Raw genomic sequence first — 18,764 nt, 5'->3', positions numbered from 1 at the left:
AACATGAACCACTTGAAGAGCAGCGAGTGTCGTAGGGGGAACCTTAGCATGAACAATAGCAGAATATTCGCTCCAAAGATTAATAAAACCAGAATAAAATTGTTCAATAGGTAAATTACCTTGACTGTAATTACTAATTTCCAACTCCAATTGGAACTTTCAAGCACTGTAATCTTGGTGGTAAATATGGTGGAGATAATCCCACATAGCCTGAGTCGTAGTAAAATAGGGAAGATTGGTCACAAGGTAAGGCTCAATTGTCCCCAAAAGCCAATAGTTTACCTTATCATCCTTGACCTCCCATTGTGCAAATTCGTTTTCATCGGGAACTTGAGCAGAACTATCAATATGATTTGATAATTCGTTTGCTTTCAAGAACATTTTAAATTGGAATTCCCACGTAGGGAAATTCTTTCCAGTAAATCGAACAATAGTCTTTTCAATAGACATGATGAAAGGCACAAAGAAAAAAAATAAGCCCAAGCAGTCAACCAAATAAACGGCAAGCCTGCCCCGTGTATGAAAAATGACACAGCAGAGGGAAAAAACACAGTACCTTCGTCGATCACACCAAGAGGAGTAGCCCGCAACAAGGACACTGAGAGCAACTAAAATAAAAACTCCAGCAGCCCCCAACAAAACTCAAAACCACCAACATGGACACCACAGAACACCAAATCCCACGAAAAGCAAGACGGAACTTGCTGACACTGAGAACGATGAAATCAGAAGAGGGGCTCTGATACCATGTCAATTTTGGTCTGAATGCCCTTTCCATAGGGTTAGCTTTCATTATATAGAAGAGATTTACATAGTTGCTGCCATATTTTCAGGCAGGTTTTCAGCACCTAAATGCTGGCTGGTTTTCGGGAACATGCTTCCAGCACCTAAATGCTGCCAGGTTTTCAGGAATATGCTTCCAGATTTGCAGCATTATTTACAGCTGCTATATACAATATAAATACAAACTAAAATATTTTGACTAAGCTATTTACATCCTAAATTATCTCTGTTAACACTCTTCAATTTCTCCATCATCTTGCACAATAGATCCAAGGTATCAAAATCAACAAATGTTATTTATTTCTTCATTATCAAGTTTAACTTTGTTTCCAATATTCCTCCTATTATTATTGAAATTACATTTCATATATTCTATCTTATTTTTACTTATCCTAAAGCCTCTAGATTCCATAGCTTCTCTACATAATTCTAACTTAGCTTCTATTCTGCCCCTAGTTTCATCAATCAATACAATATCATCTGCAAACAATATATATCATGGAACCCCATTTTGGATACTCTTTGTCAGTTGATTCATCGCTAAAGCAAAAAAAAATGAAGGCTCAAAGCAAATCCTTGATGTACACCTATGGATGCAAATTCATTTTACTAAGTTCAATAGTTCGCATAGTAGAATAACCAATACATGATGGGAAGCAGAATTAGAAAGTCCAAGTGTAGCTCTCATGTGCAGCTCAATTGTGATGCATGAGCAACTTTTAGATCAACCCCAATTCATATTCTTCAAATATTAGCTCTCGGAAGCTCTAATTCAAATTTACTAGCTCTAGACAGCGTCCTTGGGCCACAAGGCTCCCCACATTGCGAGTGTAGGAGGATTGTCAGAGTGTATAGAGCCTTACCCCTGTTTTTATGCAGAGTGGCTGTTTCCTCGGACTCAAACCTATGACCAACTGGTCACAAATGAGCAACCTTATCATTGATCCAAGGCCCACCCTTCATTTACTAGCTGTACAAGCCTCCTAAAAATAAGCTAGCTGCAGTAGCTTTGTTAACATAAAGAGTATTTAAAGGGCGTAAGGTAGCTTCAGGAATGTTTTCTAGCTTCCAATCTTCATGTCTTGGACATTCTTCACTTTGAATAAACATGCTAACTCATGTTCAAGTTATTTTGAGAATGTTAAAAGCTTGATATACATTGTGGGTCTGCAACTTAACAGCTTAAGCTTTCAAGTGATGTGGTAGTCTAACTTTGTATTGGAGGTATAGTTGCGTGAAGGTCTTGGGTTCTAGTCTTGTTGCTTACAGTTTATTGTGTGGTGTTATTTATCATATTTTTATTTCATCAATTGGCACATGTGGGGGGGAGTGCTACAGCTTGATTTACTTTGTTGGCCCACAACCTATAACAGCTTAAGCATTTGGGTAAAGTGGTTTGATGCTGGGGCAGCATCAGGGTTCTGCAGCCATGGAAAAATTAGAAGAGAGGAAAGAAGGGGAAGGGAGGAGAGAGGAGATACCAAGGGGAAAGCCCACATTCAATGTCAATTCAAATTCATCAATAACTAACTTGCAACATGGCTTTCACACACTATTTATAAGAAAGCCTAAACACATAAAATTACACACATACCCTTAAAACTACATGAATTACAGACCCATACTTTACATAAATATTACAAACAAGCACCCAAAATACACATAATATTATACTTATTAAACTAAATACATAATAAACTACTAATTAAAACCAACATCCCTTAACCCAATTCTTCTTAATTACTCTCCAACGTGGGTCTTCCCAAGGTCTTGCTTCCTGTCCTACATCATGGTTACTTAACAGAGATGATGAAAAATCTTCTCGCAATCAGATCTTATGTATCTTCCCATATCAATGCAAGATTATCAATTCGTCCGATCTCAAGTTAATCTTGAAGATAATAGTTATTTGATTATTCTCAGCTATATTAAACTTAAATCTCGGTCTCTGATTTGTGCAGAATATTCTGAACAAATTTTCAATAAGATTCTCTATTAATACTCAAAATATCATGCAAACCATATTCTTGAAAATATATTTTCACCAGATCTTCAAATAAATTAATGAACAAAATTTTAATATCACCAGGAACTGTGAATTAAATATGATTGGTCAATATAATATCTTTGAAGTTTCAAGATCAGAAACCAGATTTCCAAAATGTTCCGACTCTGTCACAGAAGAGATCCCACTTTTGTTCAATCATCCTGTTCTATCACAGACAGCTTCTAGTAAGGTACTGAGGTCACTCACTTCTCAACAAGGTTTCTCAGTCTAAAATTACTAATTACCTTCAATTTGATTTCACGTTCAGTCCAAGCCCAAGAGGGACGTCTGAAATCCAATTGAACTTGCTCTCTATTTGAGGGCTTGGTCGGTTAACCCATAATATTTTAAGCCAAAGTTGAGTCATAACCATAAAAAAAGAGGCCTCAAATCTACCAGTGTATTTATTGCTATAGAACCTATCATTATTACACTTAAGCTCAAATACTATTTCTATCACAATGTTTTGTTATCATCAAAACTGGTAACAGATCCATGGGGCTATCAATTTCTGTGTGAATGTGTACGTATTATTTTGAGTGATGTGATCTCTCTGTAATAGCTGTAAACTTTCATTAAATGTCTTTTTAAATTTTGAATTTGAACTTCTATCACAGGAGAAAATTCATTATGAAGGGGTAATGAATAGCAAGGTAATTCCTGATATCAAAGAGGCAGAGGCACAATATGAGGAGCTGGAAAAAAGCCGTAAGGTACAGTTTTTAAACTCTTCATAGGAAAAGTAGCATTTGATGATGAGAATAAAGATCTTGGATTGATACTTGGAGTTCTTGAAGTAACATGCCCATGTCTTATTTTCTTCCTTCCCTAGTGGAACCCTTAACTTATAAAACTTCGCACTTTTTTTTTTAGTTGCAATTTTTTGTTTGCACTACAAACACTAACCAGCTTTGGCTTTATAGATGTCAAAATATTGGGCAACCTACATTATAATTGAAAGATTCTCTCTCTCTCTCTCTCTCTCTCTAAATATATATATGGAAAATATCTCAACCACTTGGTCTGTGATTTAATTAGTTTATTCATACAAAATCCTTTTTACTGTCCTAATTTGCCCTTAAAACTTTTTTGCTTCACTATATAAATCGATTACCTTCACATTCATATCATGCTGCCTGATCATTCCCTTGGGTCTAAGCTTGGATTCTATCATCATATTGTGTTCAAGTGGCCTATATATATATTTTTTTTTCAATGGAAATGTTGGTTTTTTTTACACTTGTGTTGCTGTGTTTCTGTGATTCTTCCTCTGTATTATGTTGTTTGCTGATCATACTTCTCAAAGTGGAGGCCATTAAGTATGAATGCATCAAGAAATACCTGAAACTATGTACTGTATTAAACTGCAGGAGAGCTCTGAAAAGGCTTCTATTATTTGTCCTGAGAGTGAGATTGAAGCTTTAGGAGGATGTACAGGAAGCTCCCCAGAGCAACTTAGTGCCCAATTAAATAGACTAAAGCAGAGACTTAAGCGTGAAAGTGAGAGGTATGGATGTGATGTATGTTCCATTTTGTTGTATGAACACCATTCGCATGCTAATTTTATGTTGTGCTTTTGTTCTTTTTCTGTTTTTGCAGATATGCTGAATCTATTGATGACCTCAAGATTCTCTTTGAGAAAAAACAGCGTAAAATTTTAAGAAAACGGCAAACTTATGAAGCTTTTCGAGAAAAACTGAATGTGAGTTATGTATTCCTTTTTTTGATCTGATGTTTACATATTTTCAGTGAGCCAACAATCAGCATTCATGTGATCCTCCAAATAATTTAATCTTCCAGAGTCATGTATTCACAATTTCTTGACATAGCGGTCTCATATCTGGCTAATTGTGACTGTCTAATTTGCTTGGTCCCACTCGCAGTATCCATTGATTTTTTGCAAGGGATTTTTTTATTTTAATTTCATTTTTTTAATTAAAAATTTTCCTAATTTCTATATATCTGTCTCTGTTTTCTTCTGATTTTTTTTTTTTAATAAAAATTACATAACACATAATTCTGGACTAAGTTTCTGTATCCCTAGGTTTTTAAATGATTGTGGATGTTTTTTGAATACCTGTCCTTCATGAAAATATTTATGCATTTCAGTTTGGTTTCCTAAGGAGAATGGACCTTGAATTAACTGTTAGGTTGCTCCTTTGTGATCAGTTTGTCATGGGTTTGAGTCCAAGGAAACAGCCTCTCTGCATAAAAGCAGAGGTAAAGCTGCGTTTACTGTGATGACCTTACCCTACCCTCACAAAGCAAGGAACCTTATGGCCCAGGGACGCCCTTTTTAGTTTGGTTTCCTAAATAAATCCAAGCATGCCTCGCTAGTCATTTTTTTCAAAGCATCTCCACGTGCATGAAAGGTGGTCTACAATTATGTAAATGGTTAAACAACCACCTACGTGTTGCTGAGCTCAATTCTTAGGATGACAAATGATACAGTTCCAAATTATGATAGTTACTTCTGTATGACTGAAATTCAATATTTTCACTGGCATGCCTTAGGCATAATTAGCTATGTAGCTTTGGAATATTGTATGTGTGCAGTTGCTGAGACCAGGATTATTATTGAATACTGTCATGGAAGTCGTTAGCTTATCACCTATGGGCCAAGATCATCCCCCCCCCCAAAAAAAAAAACCCCTTTTCAACAAGCCACTTGATTGGACATGGAGAGATGAACAACAATGATTAACACCCATTATTGGGAATTTTGGAACAAAATAATATTTTAACAAACTTACAATAAAAACTATAAGACTAGAATCCAGGACCTCCTGGAAACCTTGGCTCCAATGCAATGTTAGTTTCTTCACGTAAAAGCTTAAGCTGGTGGGTATGATCTAACAATGTATATTGAGTCGTAATCGAAACATGAGTGAATTTAAAAAATTTGTGAACTCCAACAAAGGCAGCAAATGGGAATGAAATTAATTGAAGCATTTATTGTTGTTATGATGTTTTATTTATTTTATTGAGTAAACATTATAAGTTAGTCGCTTAACTGTGAAGTGAAACCCATTTTAATCCCTGTTCTTTTAATTAGTACAATTAAGGACGTGTATTTACTAATTTCTCATAATTATATTTGTAATCCAAATTAAGGTTTAACAGCATTGTCGAAAGACTCGCAAGGCATACATAAAATGCTGATGCAGCACTACACTTTTGTACTACTAGTTGCATCAACCCTAGCCGTGGAAAAAAAGAGAAAAAAAAAGAGTGGGGGGGGGGGGGGAGAAGAGGTTCCAATTGTAAAGTTATTAGGGCTCCTTCTCATTAAACACCTTACAGGGCATTTGGTTCGCGGTACCAAAAATATTACCATAGAAAGACATTCTCTAGAATTTCATTCTTGAAATAGGATGCCTTTTTATGAGAATATTTTTCTCTGGTTCGTGCTGTAATATTCCTAGAATGTACTCAGGAAGCCTATCTTAGTGTTTGAATTAGTATCGGAATCCTGGCAGATATTTCAAAGAGATGATCATCATACCTTCATATAAAGAATAATTAAATTTTCAACACAAAAACCTACTAAGAATTTTACCTAATTAAATTCATTCCCTATAACTTTCAACAATTATAAATAAATAAAAAAATCCAACACTTAACAATCTAGTTAATCCAAGTAATTGGGGAGTCCCTAAATTTTAACCATTATGTTATTTTATATTATTATAACAATAATAATAATGCATTCATTGAAATAATTTATTATTTAAAATATAATAATTGTGTGTAATAATATTGTATTATGAAGGCATCGATGTCCAACCAGTCAAAATAGGGAGGGCAATTTGGTCCCAAAAGTAAGATTTACTCAAGTGAGATGGTGGGAATGGAATGTCCATGTTTTGTGGGAACCTGTTGTTCCAAGAATGTTAAGATGCCCGCCACATCAGTTTTCGGTGCCCAAACAAACGTGGGAATGAGATCCCATGGGGATCACATTCCCGTCATGTTCTTGAGAATATTGAAAAATGTAGCAAACCAAATGCTCCCTTAGTGTGCAGTGTGTACTAGTATATCCTATTTCCATGTCAGTTTGTGTTTGGAGATATTTTCAAGTAAATCCTAATCAACATAAAACAATTTCAAAAATTTTATGCACCTCAACAAATTTGTAAACATTGTTAACTTATTTTTTATGCATGCCAATTGTTTTACATAAATTTAATTAGTCCCTAATTGTATTAATTAAAAGTATAGGGATTAAATAAGTCTTACTGAATGCTAAATGAATTATTTTATGGTTTCACTATTGTTTTTTGGTTTTCTACCTTCAGCATGCTTAGACCAGCATTTAGCACTCCTTCAAAAGTGAGTCTTCACATTTCTCTCCAACTTTGTCTATTTTGCTTATTGTTTGGATTATTTGGAGGTAGTTGATGGTCCATTCACAACCAACAAGTAGTTCCCAGCTATTGGGTTTTCATTAACCCATTTGATCTGTTTTTAATTTCTTTGGCTTGGTTCCAACCTGCTTATAATGCAGCTGAATTAATTGCAAATACATGCATAAGAGGTTATTAAGCTTGAGTCTAGATTTCAAAATCTTGTTGGCACTAAACTTATTTAATATTGTCGTCATTTTTAGAATGAAAAAATTTTTCAATCTTGCTAGAGGAGTGAAGGTGTTGAATTGAATTAGGAAACTGTCATAATGATAAAACATTAATCTTGTAATCTCGCGCTAGGTTTACTATGTGCGAAGCACTTTTGAGAACTTATAGTAAGTACAAACAGCTACTAAAGAGTAACTAGTGTATATTTAGAGCTAAAAATATGTGCATATAGTCAAGGCAACAACTATCCTTCTAAAATCAATCAATTCGTAGTTAACTATGCCACTAGTTTCAAATGGACAATAAGAATGTGTAAAATTTATGGGAACTCACCATATGTCCTTGGGAATGTGCGATTATTTATACTATGCCTTTCCTGTTCTTCTAATCTCGCAATGATCAACCCCTTAGTTTATTAGATTAGGACTAAGGATTCAAAGAGAAAAGGTTAAACATGAATGCTTATAGATAGATCTCACTGTTCTTTAGTGTAGACATTCTAGATTTTAGAAAACACTAATTTTTCTTATCAGAGAAGATTTCCATTTTCCATATATCCAAGTTTAATGAAAAAAGTGGCATAAGGGGGTGAAAAAGAATACTGAGAAATTTTATAAAGAATATAAAGGTAGAGAATAACCATTTTAGGTTGGAAAAATGTTTTAAAAGGGTCAATCAAGGGATTTGAAAGTTTGGAATTGGCGATGTCAGAAATAGAAAAAATTAAACATTTTAGGTGAGCTAGCTTCATTGGATAGGAAGGAGTAGCAGTTTAACCTTACGAAGAGTGAGGATATAAGAAGAGTTTCCTTGAAAAATGAGCTGGAAGAGGTGATCTTCCAAGAAATGAAGAGTTGGAGGCAAAAGACGAGACTCAAATGGGTCAAGGGCGGTGATTGCAACCCTTCTTTGTTTCACTGGTAAAAATTGATTAAGGAGTTAGATGTCGAGGGTGGGAGAGTCAATAATAACCAATGTCAGATCGCTTCCATTATTACTAACTTTTTTTAGAGTTTGTATTCAGAGGAGGACCACTGCAGACCAATGTTAGGGGGATTAGATTAGAACCCTATAATTGTTGATCAGATGTTTGGTTAGAGAGACCTTTTGATGAGGAGGAAGTGGGAGGAGTGGTTTTGGGGATGGAGAGGGATAAGGCTTCAGACGCAGATGGCTTTTTCTTCCAGGATTTTTGGGAAGGGAAATCTATTGAAAGTTTTTACTAAATTTTTTGGAAATGGAATTTTAAGCAAGAGAAGTAACTTCTCTTTTATAACCTTGGTGCCTAAAAATTCCAGATCTATTAAGGTTGAGGATTTTAGACCTATTAGTCTTGTCTTTAGTGTGTATAAGATTACCACTAAAGTTTGAGACAATAGGCTTACGGTGTTTGTTGATACTATCTCTAGTGCTCGAACTGCGTTTGTTGTGGGGAGGCAATAGTGGATGCTATTTTAGTGGTCAATGAGGTAGTGGAGGATATCAGTTGGAATAAAAAGAGGAGATTCATCTTTAAACTTGATTTTGAGAAAGCCAATAATAGAGTGAGTTGGAGCTTCTTGGATAAAGTCTTTGCAAGAAAGGGTTTCAATGAGTTTTGGTGCTGTTTGATGAGAGGGTTGCTTGTCTAATGTGTTGCTCTTGGTGATTATGAATGGTGTACCAAAATCCTGGTTTAGTGCTTCAAGGGGCATTAGACAAGGAAACCCTTTATCCCCTTTTTGTTTGTCATTGTAGCAAATATTTTGAGTAGGATGGTGGATAGGGCAGTGAATAGGGGGTTGGTAAGAGGATAAGAAGTGGGGAGAGAGGGAGTGGTGGTCTCTCATTTCCAATTTGCTGACAATACCATTTTCTTTCTAGATGGTCATAGTCTATCTTTTAGGAAAAAATATTGGTTTTTCTCCATATTTTCTAGAGGTGTCTGTGTCTAAGGCTTTGAGCTTAAAATTAACACGGGGAAGAGTGGTTTAGTGGCTTTGAATGTGCTTGTTGAGTGTGTCAGGGAGTGGACTACTAAAGTAGGGTGTGGTATTTTGGATTGGCCTTCAACTTACTTAGGAGCCTTTGGGAGGTAACCCTAGAGGTGCGGATTTTTGGAATCCATAAGTGGAAAAGGTGACGAATGGATAGATGGTTGAAAGGGAGCCCTTTTCTCTCTTGGTGGTAGAACAACTTTGATCCAGTCCTTCCTTTATAGCATTCTGTTATACTTCTTGACTACTTTTGAGATTCCAATGGAGATTGCTAGAAAGCTTGAGAGGATTATGAGTGCTTTTTTTGTGGTCTGGTGGGGGGAGTTGTAGCTTGTAAGGACTATTTAGTGAGTTGGGATGAGGATTGTAGGTCTAAAAAGGCTGGGGGACTGGGTCTTGGTAAGTTGGTGTCTAAACTCTAAAGACACTGCTCCTCTAGCCGAATGATTATGGTGCTTACATCTAGAAGGATCATCCCTTTGGCATAAAGTAATAAGAAGTTTGGGTTGGATGAGAATGGGTGGGATACCAATGTTAATTTAAGAAGTTCTTGGGGAGTACATGAAGGTCCATTTCTCAGATTTATCCTTCATTCACCCCTCACAGTAAACTTGATGTGGAGAGGTCCGTTTTGGAAAGACCCATTGGCTGAGAAACGCTTCCTCTTCCAGTTCTTTCCCTCATCTCTTTCATTTGAGTTCCGAGCAAAATAGAAACATATCTTTCTTTGTTAGTGACTTGAGCAGGCCTTTGGTTTCCTTGAATCTCCACTTTAGGAGACCTCTTAACAATAGGGAGATGGTGGAATTGTCATCTTTGTTTTCTTTATTGAATGGAAGCAACCTTTATTGGAGGAGGGATGTTCATTCTTGGTCTTTGGATCAGCTGGGAGTGTATTTTTGCGAACCTTTTTTTGAATTATTTATCCATTCCAACTCTTCAATTCTGCTCTATCCTACTATTGGAAGGCAAGGCTCCCCTAAAAATGAAGGCTTTCACTTAATTGGTTGTGCTTAATAAGTTAAATACTAATAACTTATTGCAAATTAGGAGACCTTTGAAGGTTCTCTCGCCCAATGTATGTGTGTTCATTACAAGAACTACAAGACAGCTTCTCGCCTTCTTTTGCACTGTGCATTTCTTTGGATGACTTGGAATAAGCTTTTTGGTATTATGGGAGAGAGCTGGGTACCTTCTTCAATGGAAGACTTGTTAGCCATCTCTTTCACAAGCTTTGATAGAAGGAAGGATAGGGCAGCATTATGGAAGTGTGGTATTTTTTGCAGTTTTTTAATGGGGAATATGGATGGAGCATAATGCTCAGATATTTTCTGGGGTAAAATTAAATTTGGTGTTGGTTTGGGAAAAAATTCCGTACTTATTGGCCTCACTATGGTGCGTCGGTTATTTATTTTTCAATGGGGTAAGTTTCAGGAGTTTCAAAGAGATTGGAGGAACACACTAAAACCAGTTTTCTGGCTTGTCCCAGTTTTTCTGGAGAGATGTCTCATTCTCCCTCTCATAAACTCTTTCTCTATTAATGAAACCTTCTTTTGTCCCCACTCCCCATCCCCACCCCTAAAAAGAAAAGGTTCAATTGTGTCTTGCCTCAAGATGAGGCATGCTCAAAATGCATTGAGCCTCAATTGAAAACCAAATCTCAAAAAATGTCAAATCATTATACACGAAATCTAACACACTTGTAAAAAGACTGGCTTTTTATGCCTTCATAGTTGAAGCTTACACATTTTGGGTGTGTGAATTTCAAATTAGAATTGATTGAAAAATTTTAATTACATGTTTGTATGAAAGGAATTGTGATAGGAGTTGATTTCTTAAACTCTTGAACTTCAATCTCAAAATAATTGAGAGTTTCATCTTTGATAATTGAACATAACTTGAACTTTGTAATGTTATAGCCATCTCTTGGCATGATTTACTTAAAGAATTCAGATTAGTATTTTTTGAATGGTCAACAGTTTTTTACAAATTATTTTTGATTTTTTAACATTTTTTTTGTTAGTTTACTAATCGTTTATTTTAGAAATATATGTAATTTATTTGCATATATTTATCTAAAAATAAAATTCTCAAAAGGCTTACACTTCAATGACTTAATGCTTATGCCTTGCCTCTTAAGGGTTAAAACACATCGCCTTAAGCCTGCCCCTTTTAAAACATTAGGTTAGAATATGATTGTAGATCCTAAAGAATGACCATTTTACTTTTTCTTTTACCTCCTGCAAGCACTTAAAAACCCCCCTTAAAAGAGGAAAACCTTAGTGTTTATTTATAGGCTCTAGTTGATTGAGTTTCTTTCCCATTGGTCATATCTTGAAAGGTAGCATAGCTATTTTCATAGGCTAGCACTAGTCTATATGAAATGAGAAAAAGGCCAATAACATTTAGGGCACAGGTTCAGAATAAAAGCATTGAAATCTGATTTCTTTAGCATAGAAGTTCCAGTTGCTTAACTCTCAATATGAATTTTCACAGCTATTTCCAATTCAACTTTCAATTTTTTTAAGGTATCTATATCTAGGGTGTTTTGGCTTTCTGATTGAGCTCCAAGTATTAGCCCTACTAATATCTTGATGTAATGAATTTTAAATAGTAATTAACTTTATTTTTTGGATGACATATTGTAGGACGTGTGTGCCTGAGACATTTGTCTCCTCCCCCCCCCCCCCCTCTAAAAAAAAGTACTTGTCCTATAAATATCTAGACATAATGAATTTAGTTCATAGTTGAATTTGGAATTGAATTGTGTTTTAGGATTTTACCTTTTACAGGACATGTGTGCCCCTCTCTATCTCTCTTCCCCCTTTAAAATATTCTCTCCTTCCTGTTCGATCATTCTATATCACCCCCTCATATCAATATCTTCATGTTATTTTATTTTTCCTATGGCGATTCCCCACCCTTCAAATTACAGGCATGTGAGAAAGCACTAGACTTACGTTGGAGCAAGTTTCAGCGGAATGCAACTCTTTTAAAGCGCCAGTTAACTTGGCAGTATGAACCATGAACCCTTTCATGCAAATCATGCACACTAATTAGAGTTCTGTTTCCTTTTAAAAGGTCTTGTTAATTCCTCCCACTGATTATTGTCTTCACTTCATCAATAAACACTTGCAATTCAGATTTAATGGCCATTTGAGAAAGAAAGGGATAAGTGGGCACATAAAAGTTAGTTATGAAGAGAAGACACTTGCAATAGAGGTGAAGTGGCTTACTCCAACTGAATATTCTTTAGAATTTGATTGTCTTCTACAATGCTAGTTTGGAGAGTTATATTGACAGTTCGGAATTTATCATGCTGCTTTTCCTTTTAACTTACTATTTTTTTTCTACTTTTTTAGGTAAAGATGCCCCAAGATGCATCAAGCAACACTGTCCGTGACACTCGAGGGCTTTCAGGTTTTCTTCCCCTATTTTTCACTAGGGTCATTAAGGTTTTCAAGTATAGGATCAGTTCTGTCTTTAAAAATCCCCCTTTTTCACTAGCACTTCAAATATATAGCTCATAGACATTTTCATAATTTCCGTCATTTTCATCATATTTAGGACTTTTTTATTTTTTTTAGGTGGTGAACGCTCCTTCTCAACCTTATGTTTTGCATTAGCTTTACATGAAATGACAGAAGCCCCCTTTCGAGCAATGGATGAATTTGATGTCTTTATGGTAAGTCCTTTGTGTAATATATGGTAAGCTGGGAACTAGGCATGGAACAATATTGATTAGATTAGTTGACAGTGTTGTCTTTCTTGACATGCAAAGCAAATGGATGGCTTGAGTAATTGCCATGCTTTCCTTTTGATGTTCAGGATGCAGTTAGCCGGAAAATCAGTCTGGACACACTTGTGGATTTTGCATTAGCACAAGGATCCCAATGGATATTTATCACCCCTCATGATATCAGGTAGTGGCCTTTACATGGATGGATATTTTGATGTTCAACAAGCTCGCTAATACAGAAATGTCACTTTGAATCTAGTATATTGTCTATATGTTGCTTTTTTGTCCTTCAACTGACATGCTATTCTTCTCAATGCCTTACATTTGGGCTACATATTTCAGGCTATATTGATCCTGCTGTTAGGTTTGCAAAGATCCAATGAATGCTCTCTTTGCATAAGAATTAGAGTTTACGTGCATGCGCCTAATTTCTCTCTGGCTCACACAGTCTCATTTACACTTTTCTCCCTTTTTCTCACTCCCCACTGCTTCCCTCCTTTCTCTCTTGTACTATTTCATATTCTTTTTGTTGGTTTTTTAACATGGTTTAAAACCAATAACTTTATTCGGATGTTAACCAATGAATTCCCCGTGTCCTTGACGTTAGCCAAGCTTGTTAGCTCTTCGCAATTCTTTAATCATTTTTCCCAAAGTGTATCAGTCCAAAAATAAGTATAGTGCTGAGAACAAGGTGCAATGTTAAGTTAAGAGAAGTAAGTATATCATTAACAAGTTAAAAGCTGAAATACACATATATGATGGTTTTGTCATTAAAATTTCTATATAATCATTATTATAATCTTTGCCTATCATACTTCCCATAATGGTTGTTATTTATCATTTGTGTACCTTTCCATGTGCAATTGAGCTGTTAAGATTTGATAAACATTGTTGGCACATAACTTCATAGTTTACAACCTAAGATCAAGTGGTTATTAACATGTTGTAAGAACAAGGTTATTGTTCGTCCTCATTGTTGAGTACTATGAAATATTACTATGCACAACTAATGCTCACAGTTGTTCATCCCTATTGAACTGATTTACTTTTGATGTCTCTTCTCATTTCTTTCACTCTGCTGCAGTCGACTATTAGCTAGTACTTTCACATGGTTTGAAGTCGTTTAGGGACCCTTTATCCTTCTTTGTCTAGTCTGTCCATCCCTTTGTGTTTTTGCCATGTGGGAAAAGTACTGTTTTTCTAGTGGACAATTAGCTTAGTTTCTATTTGATTGGTGGTTCTTTTGGAGGTGCTGGTTGTTCTGCGTTCTTGCTTTTGCATTTATTGCCAAAATAAAAAATCACACTATTAATTGTTGGTAGGATCTCCAAGGAGACCAACCTGGACCGTAATGAAGTACGCTTTGGGCCATAACTTCCATTACAATCTGTTATGCCCTGTAACGGCCAGCTATGCTGACTGCCCCCATGATTTTTTATCTGAATCAAACTTCTGTTTTCAATTGGAAGAGAAGATATAGAGAATTTCCAGCAAAAGACTGACCGGCCTGAAAGAAAATTGCGATGGGTCTGATAATTGTGAATTATCACTTCATCATCACAGAAAATCAACAAAGATGCATAATTTTTTCATGGCTTCATGCCGATGGCAGATGAGAGAGAGAGAGAGAGAGAGAAAGAGGGATGCTGGAGTCTTGTGGCTCTCCATTGCTTTGTGCATCTATGTAGAGACTAGAGAGTGAAAGAGAAGGGCATCCCCAACCCAAAAGGCTCCTTGCTTTTGTGAGGGTAGGGGGAAGGTCAGTGTACCCAGCCTTACCCCTGCTTTTATGCAGGGAGGCTGTTTTCTTGGACTCGAACTCATGATAAACCAGTCACAAAGGAGCTATCTTACAATTGATTTGTTCCCAGATATTTATTATATCATTATAATTTTATAAGGGGCAAAGGATGTAATTTTTACTCAAGTAATTAAATAATAATACTTCAATAACAATAATATATTCAATAAGTAGTAATTTATTTACATTTATTTTTATATTTGAACATAAATACTGCACTTATTTTAGTTTACACTTTTAATATATTTTGATCTGCTTGTAATTAATTACTTTTATATTTTAATATTCTAAATATTTGGTCATTAAAGGACTCAAAGTCAATTATATATGCATATATATATATATATATATATATATATTTACAAACAATGCCTTAAAATTTATGTAAAATTTATTTTCACGACTAAATAGCTTCTGTAGTTAGAATATAGTGATCCAAAATACATTGAAAATCTTAATTTTTGTAAGGTCATATGCTTTTTTATTAATATAGGCATGATTTAGCTTGCTTGGAAAATTCACAGCTGCTGCAGCCACTTCCCACTATGTAATGCCTGCTACTCCCACACCCTATTACACCCATAACCATTATGCAACGCTATCCATGACCACGATTTAAAACCATGCTAGTTCCTATTGGAAAGATGACCACATCCCTCGATTTATCATAAGACCAGTACAACAATCTGATCTATCTTTTCTCACAGCATCAAGCTAAGTCTTCTACGTGTGGTGCTACCATTGCCTATTGGTTTCTAGCCTTTTCGTTCTCCAATTCTTGGTTTTTGACCATAGTACATGATAAGTCTTTGAAAAACCTTGTACTCGATACTCCAACTTTCTCTTGCTCATGGTTTGGCTATACCTGGTTCTAATTGTGGAGATACTCGTTCTATCCTTCTTTTCCCCTTTCATTTGTATTGTAGGTGCCCAAGTTTCGTTCCTTTTTATCTATTAGTCAATTGATACTCTCAATTGTTTAATTATCTTTAAGTTTTATCCTTCTCTGTGTCATCCAAGATCTGTAGATGAAGAGGAAGATTGGTGGAGGGCTTGAAGAGGATGGACTATAATATTTTGATGAAGGTGGTGGTGGTTCATGTTCTTCTCATGCAACATCATTTTTCTCTCACGGTGATTCTTGGATGAGCAGCATGCTCATTTTTACATCTATCTCTTCTAAGAATACAAGTCTATTTCTAAATCTGATTCTCATCTTAAGTGCCAAGTGTGTTAGACCAAAGCACAATGTATCTTCCTTTTTGCCCGAAGGATTAAGTCTCACAATAAGTCCTTATTCTTGCTCTTTCAAATTTTGGGTTAAATGGAAAGTCAACAACTCATCTAGTTATCAGTGCTTTATGTTTTCTATGAACATTTTTTCCCAAATTTATTTGCTTGCATCTTAACATTTTCTTCCAATATCTAATGAAAAAAAAAAAAGAAAAAAAAAAAAAAGAGACATGATTTTAGCATTGATATTAAAAGTTTTCATTTTGATGGTGCTCTGGAATTTATTCAAAACCAAATTCCAAGCTTTTTTGTTTAGATAAAATGATTATTCGTCAAGTTGCTTCTGCCTATACTCTACATAATGGAGTTATTGAAAGGATGGACACATTTACTTGACATAGCAGGGTCCTTGGTTTTCCTTGTGCACGTTCCTTGGATTTTTTGGGCCAATGTTGTTCGAATAGCTTGTTTTCTTGTCATTAGGCCTTCTAGCTTCTTGGCTAGGAAATCCCTTTCTCTGTTGAGTGCTCACATGCCTTGTGTTTCTTCTTGTGCCTAATGTTTCTATGTGTGCATGTCTTGTTCATGTTTAGCACATTAGTCATCTATCATGTTATTACAAGTGTCTTTATCAAGTATTCTTGGACTCAGAGCAACTATAGGTCTTTATCCCTAAACTTGCAAGTACTACGTTGTGTTAGTGCTGATGTGAAGGAATGAGGTAATATGAAATATGCTCAAGAAAAGCAATATAGAAATAGACATATAGCTTTTTTGATGCGGATTCATAACATTGATAGCCTTTTTGATTGTGATACCTCAAGAGCATGCACAAAACAAGACAAGCACTGAGATTATTGCGTGCTTGCTCAAATTGAACCAAAAACATACAACAACAACAACAACAACAACAACAAGCCTTAAGTCTCACTATGTGTTGGCTATGTGAATAATTTTCTGCCAATTTACCTGATTTAAAGTGCTTTCTTTTGTTAGATTAAGGGTTGTTAAATCCTTCCTCACTACCTCATTTCAAGTTATTTTAGGCCTACCCCTGGCCCTTTTCATTCCAGAAACAATAACTAACTCCTCACAGGTGTTCTACTAGGCCTATGTTTCAAATGTCTAAACCATCTAAGTCGCCCCTTCCTTATCTTGTTTTCAACTGGTGCTATGCCTAAAGTGTTGCGTGTATGCTCATTTCTTACTTTATCTTTTAATGTTAAATCATTCACCCACCTTAACATTCGCATCTCAACAACTTTTATTTTTTGTGCGTGTTTTTTCTTAGTTTCTCAACATTCTGAACCATAGAGCATATAGCCTTATAGTTGTCTTGTAAAACTTTCTTTTTAAATATAAAGGTACTCAATGATCACATAATACACCTAATGCACTCCTCTATTTTACTCAACCTGTTTTAATTCTGTGTACTACATCTTCAATTTCTCCGTCAGCTTGCATAATAGATCCAAGATATCTAAATCTATATGTGCTATTAATATCTTGATTATCAAGTTTAATCTTCTCTCTGTTGCTACTCCTTACATTACTAAAATTACATTTCATATATTTTGTCTTATTCCTACTTATCCTAAATCCTGTAAAGTCTAATGTGACTCTCCAAAATTTTAGCGTAGATTCCACTCTGCTCCTACTATCATCAATCAACACGATATCATTTACAAACAGCATACACCAAGGGATCTCATTTTGGATATTCCTAGTTAGTTCATCAATTACTAAAGTAAAATATAGAACTCAAGCTAGAACTTTGATGTACAACTATTGTGATTGGAAAATCTCTAGATTCTCCTCCTACAACCCTAACGCTTGTCACTACTCTATCATACATATCCTTAATGACCGTCATATATCTACTGTAAACTCCGTTCTCTTCTAAGACCCACCAAAGAACTTCCCTAGGTACTCTATCATAAGCTTTCTCTAGGTCAATAAAAATCATATGCAAGTCCCTTTTCTTTTTCCTATACTTTTCCATTAAACTTCTTAAAATATAAATAGATTTGTTGTTGATCTCCCAGACATTAAACCAAATTGATTTTTTAAAATCTTTGCTTCTAATCTTATATTATGTTCAATTACCCTAACCCATAGTTTCATCATATTACTCATAATCTTAATTCCACGATAGTTATTGTAGTTTTGAATATCGTCTTTGTTTTTGTACAAAGGTACTAACATACTTCTCCATTCTTCTAGCATTTTCTTGGTTTTTATAATAGTATTGAGTAGCTTAGTTAACCATATAATTCCTTTGTCCCTAAACATTTCCAAACTTCAATTGGTATTTTATCTGGTCCTATAGATTTCCCATTTTTCATTTTTTTTAATGTTAACTTTACTTCAAGGACTCTAATTTTCTGAATAAATCTTTTATTTTTAGTCTTCTCCTCATTTTTTACTCCCAAGTTCAGCCTTTCATTTTAGTTTTCATTAAACAACTTATCAAAGTATTTCTGCTGCCTCTCTTTTATGCCTTCTTCTTTGATTAAGGCATTCATCATTCTCATCCTTTATACATTTTACAGAACCTAAATCTTTGCATTTTCTTTCCTTACTCTGGCAAGTTTGTAATGTCTTTTTC

The 18,764-nt window shown here is 35.2% G+C and overlaps 1 protein-coding gene across 2 annotated transcripts in view; it reads left to right on the top strand.

Moving 5' to 3' along the window:
- The window catches only part of LOC131146872 (structural maintenance of chromosomes protein 6B-like), a 108,265-nt gene that overhangs the window by 76,066 nt on the left and 13,435 nt on the right, over nt 1–18,764 (top strand). For both annotated transcript variants that reach the window (XM_058096704.1, XM_058096705.1), the window contains 8 exons: nt 3,448–3,543; nt 4,201–4,337; nt 4,430–4,532; nt 12,319–12,398; nt 12,527–12,605; nt 12,746–12,803; nt 12,971–13,068; nt 13,212–13,306. In XM_058096704.1, the coding sequence (XP_057952687.1) occupies nt 3,448–3,543; nt 4,201–4,337; nt 4,430–4,532; nt 12,319–12,398; nt 12,527–12,605; nt 12,746–12,803; nt 12,971–13,068; nt 13,212–13,306 (746 nt within the window). The remainder of the gene's footprint in view (nt 1–3,447; nt 3,544–4,200; nt 4,338–4,429; nt 4,533–12,318; nt 12,399–12,526; nt 12,606–12,745; nt 12,804–12,970; nt 13,069–13,211; nt 13,307–18,764) is intronic.

Source organism: Malania oleifera, chromosome 13, assembly GCF_029873635.1.
Source record: "Malania oleifera isolate guangnan ecotype guangnan chromosome 13, ASM2987363v1, whole genome shotgun sequence".
Taxonomy (NCBI): Eukaryota; Viridiplantae; Streptophyta; class Magnoliopsida; order Santalales; family Ximeniaceae; genus Malania; species Malania oleifera.
Note: the sequence above shows the minus strand (reverse complement) of the source record. Positions and strands in the feature narration are given on the sequence as shown.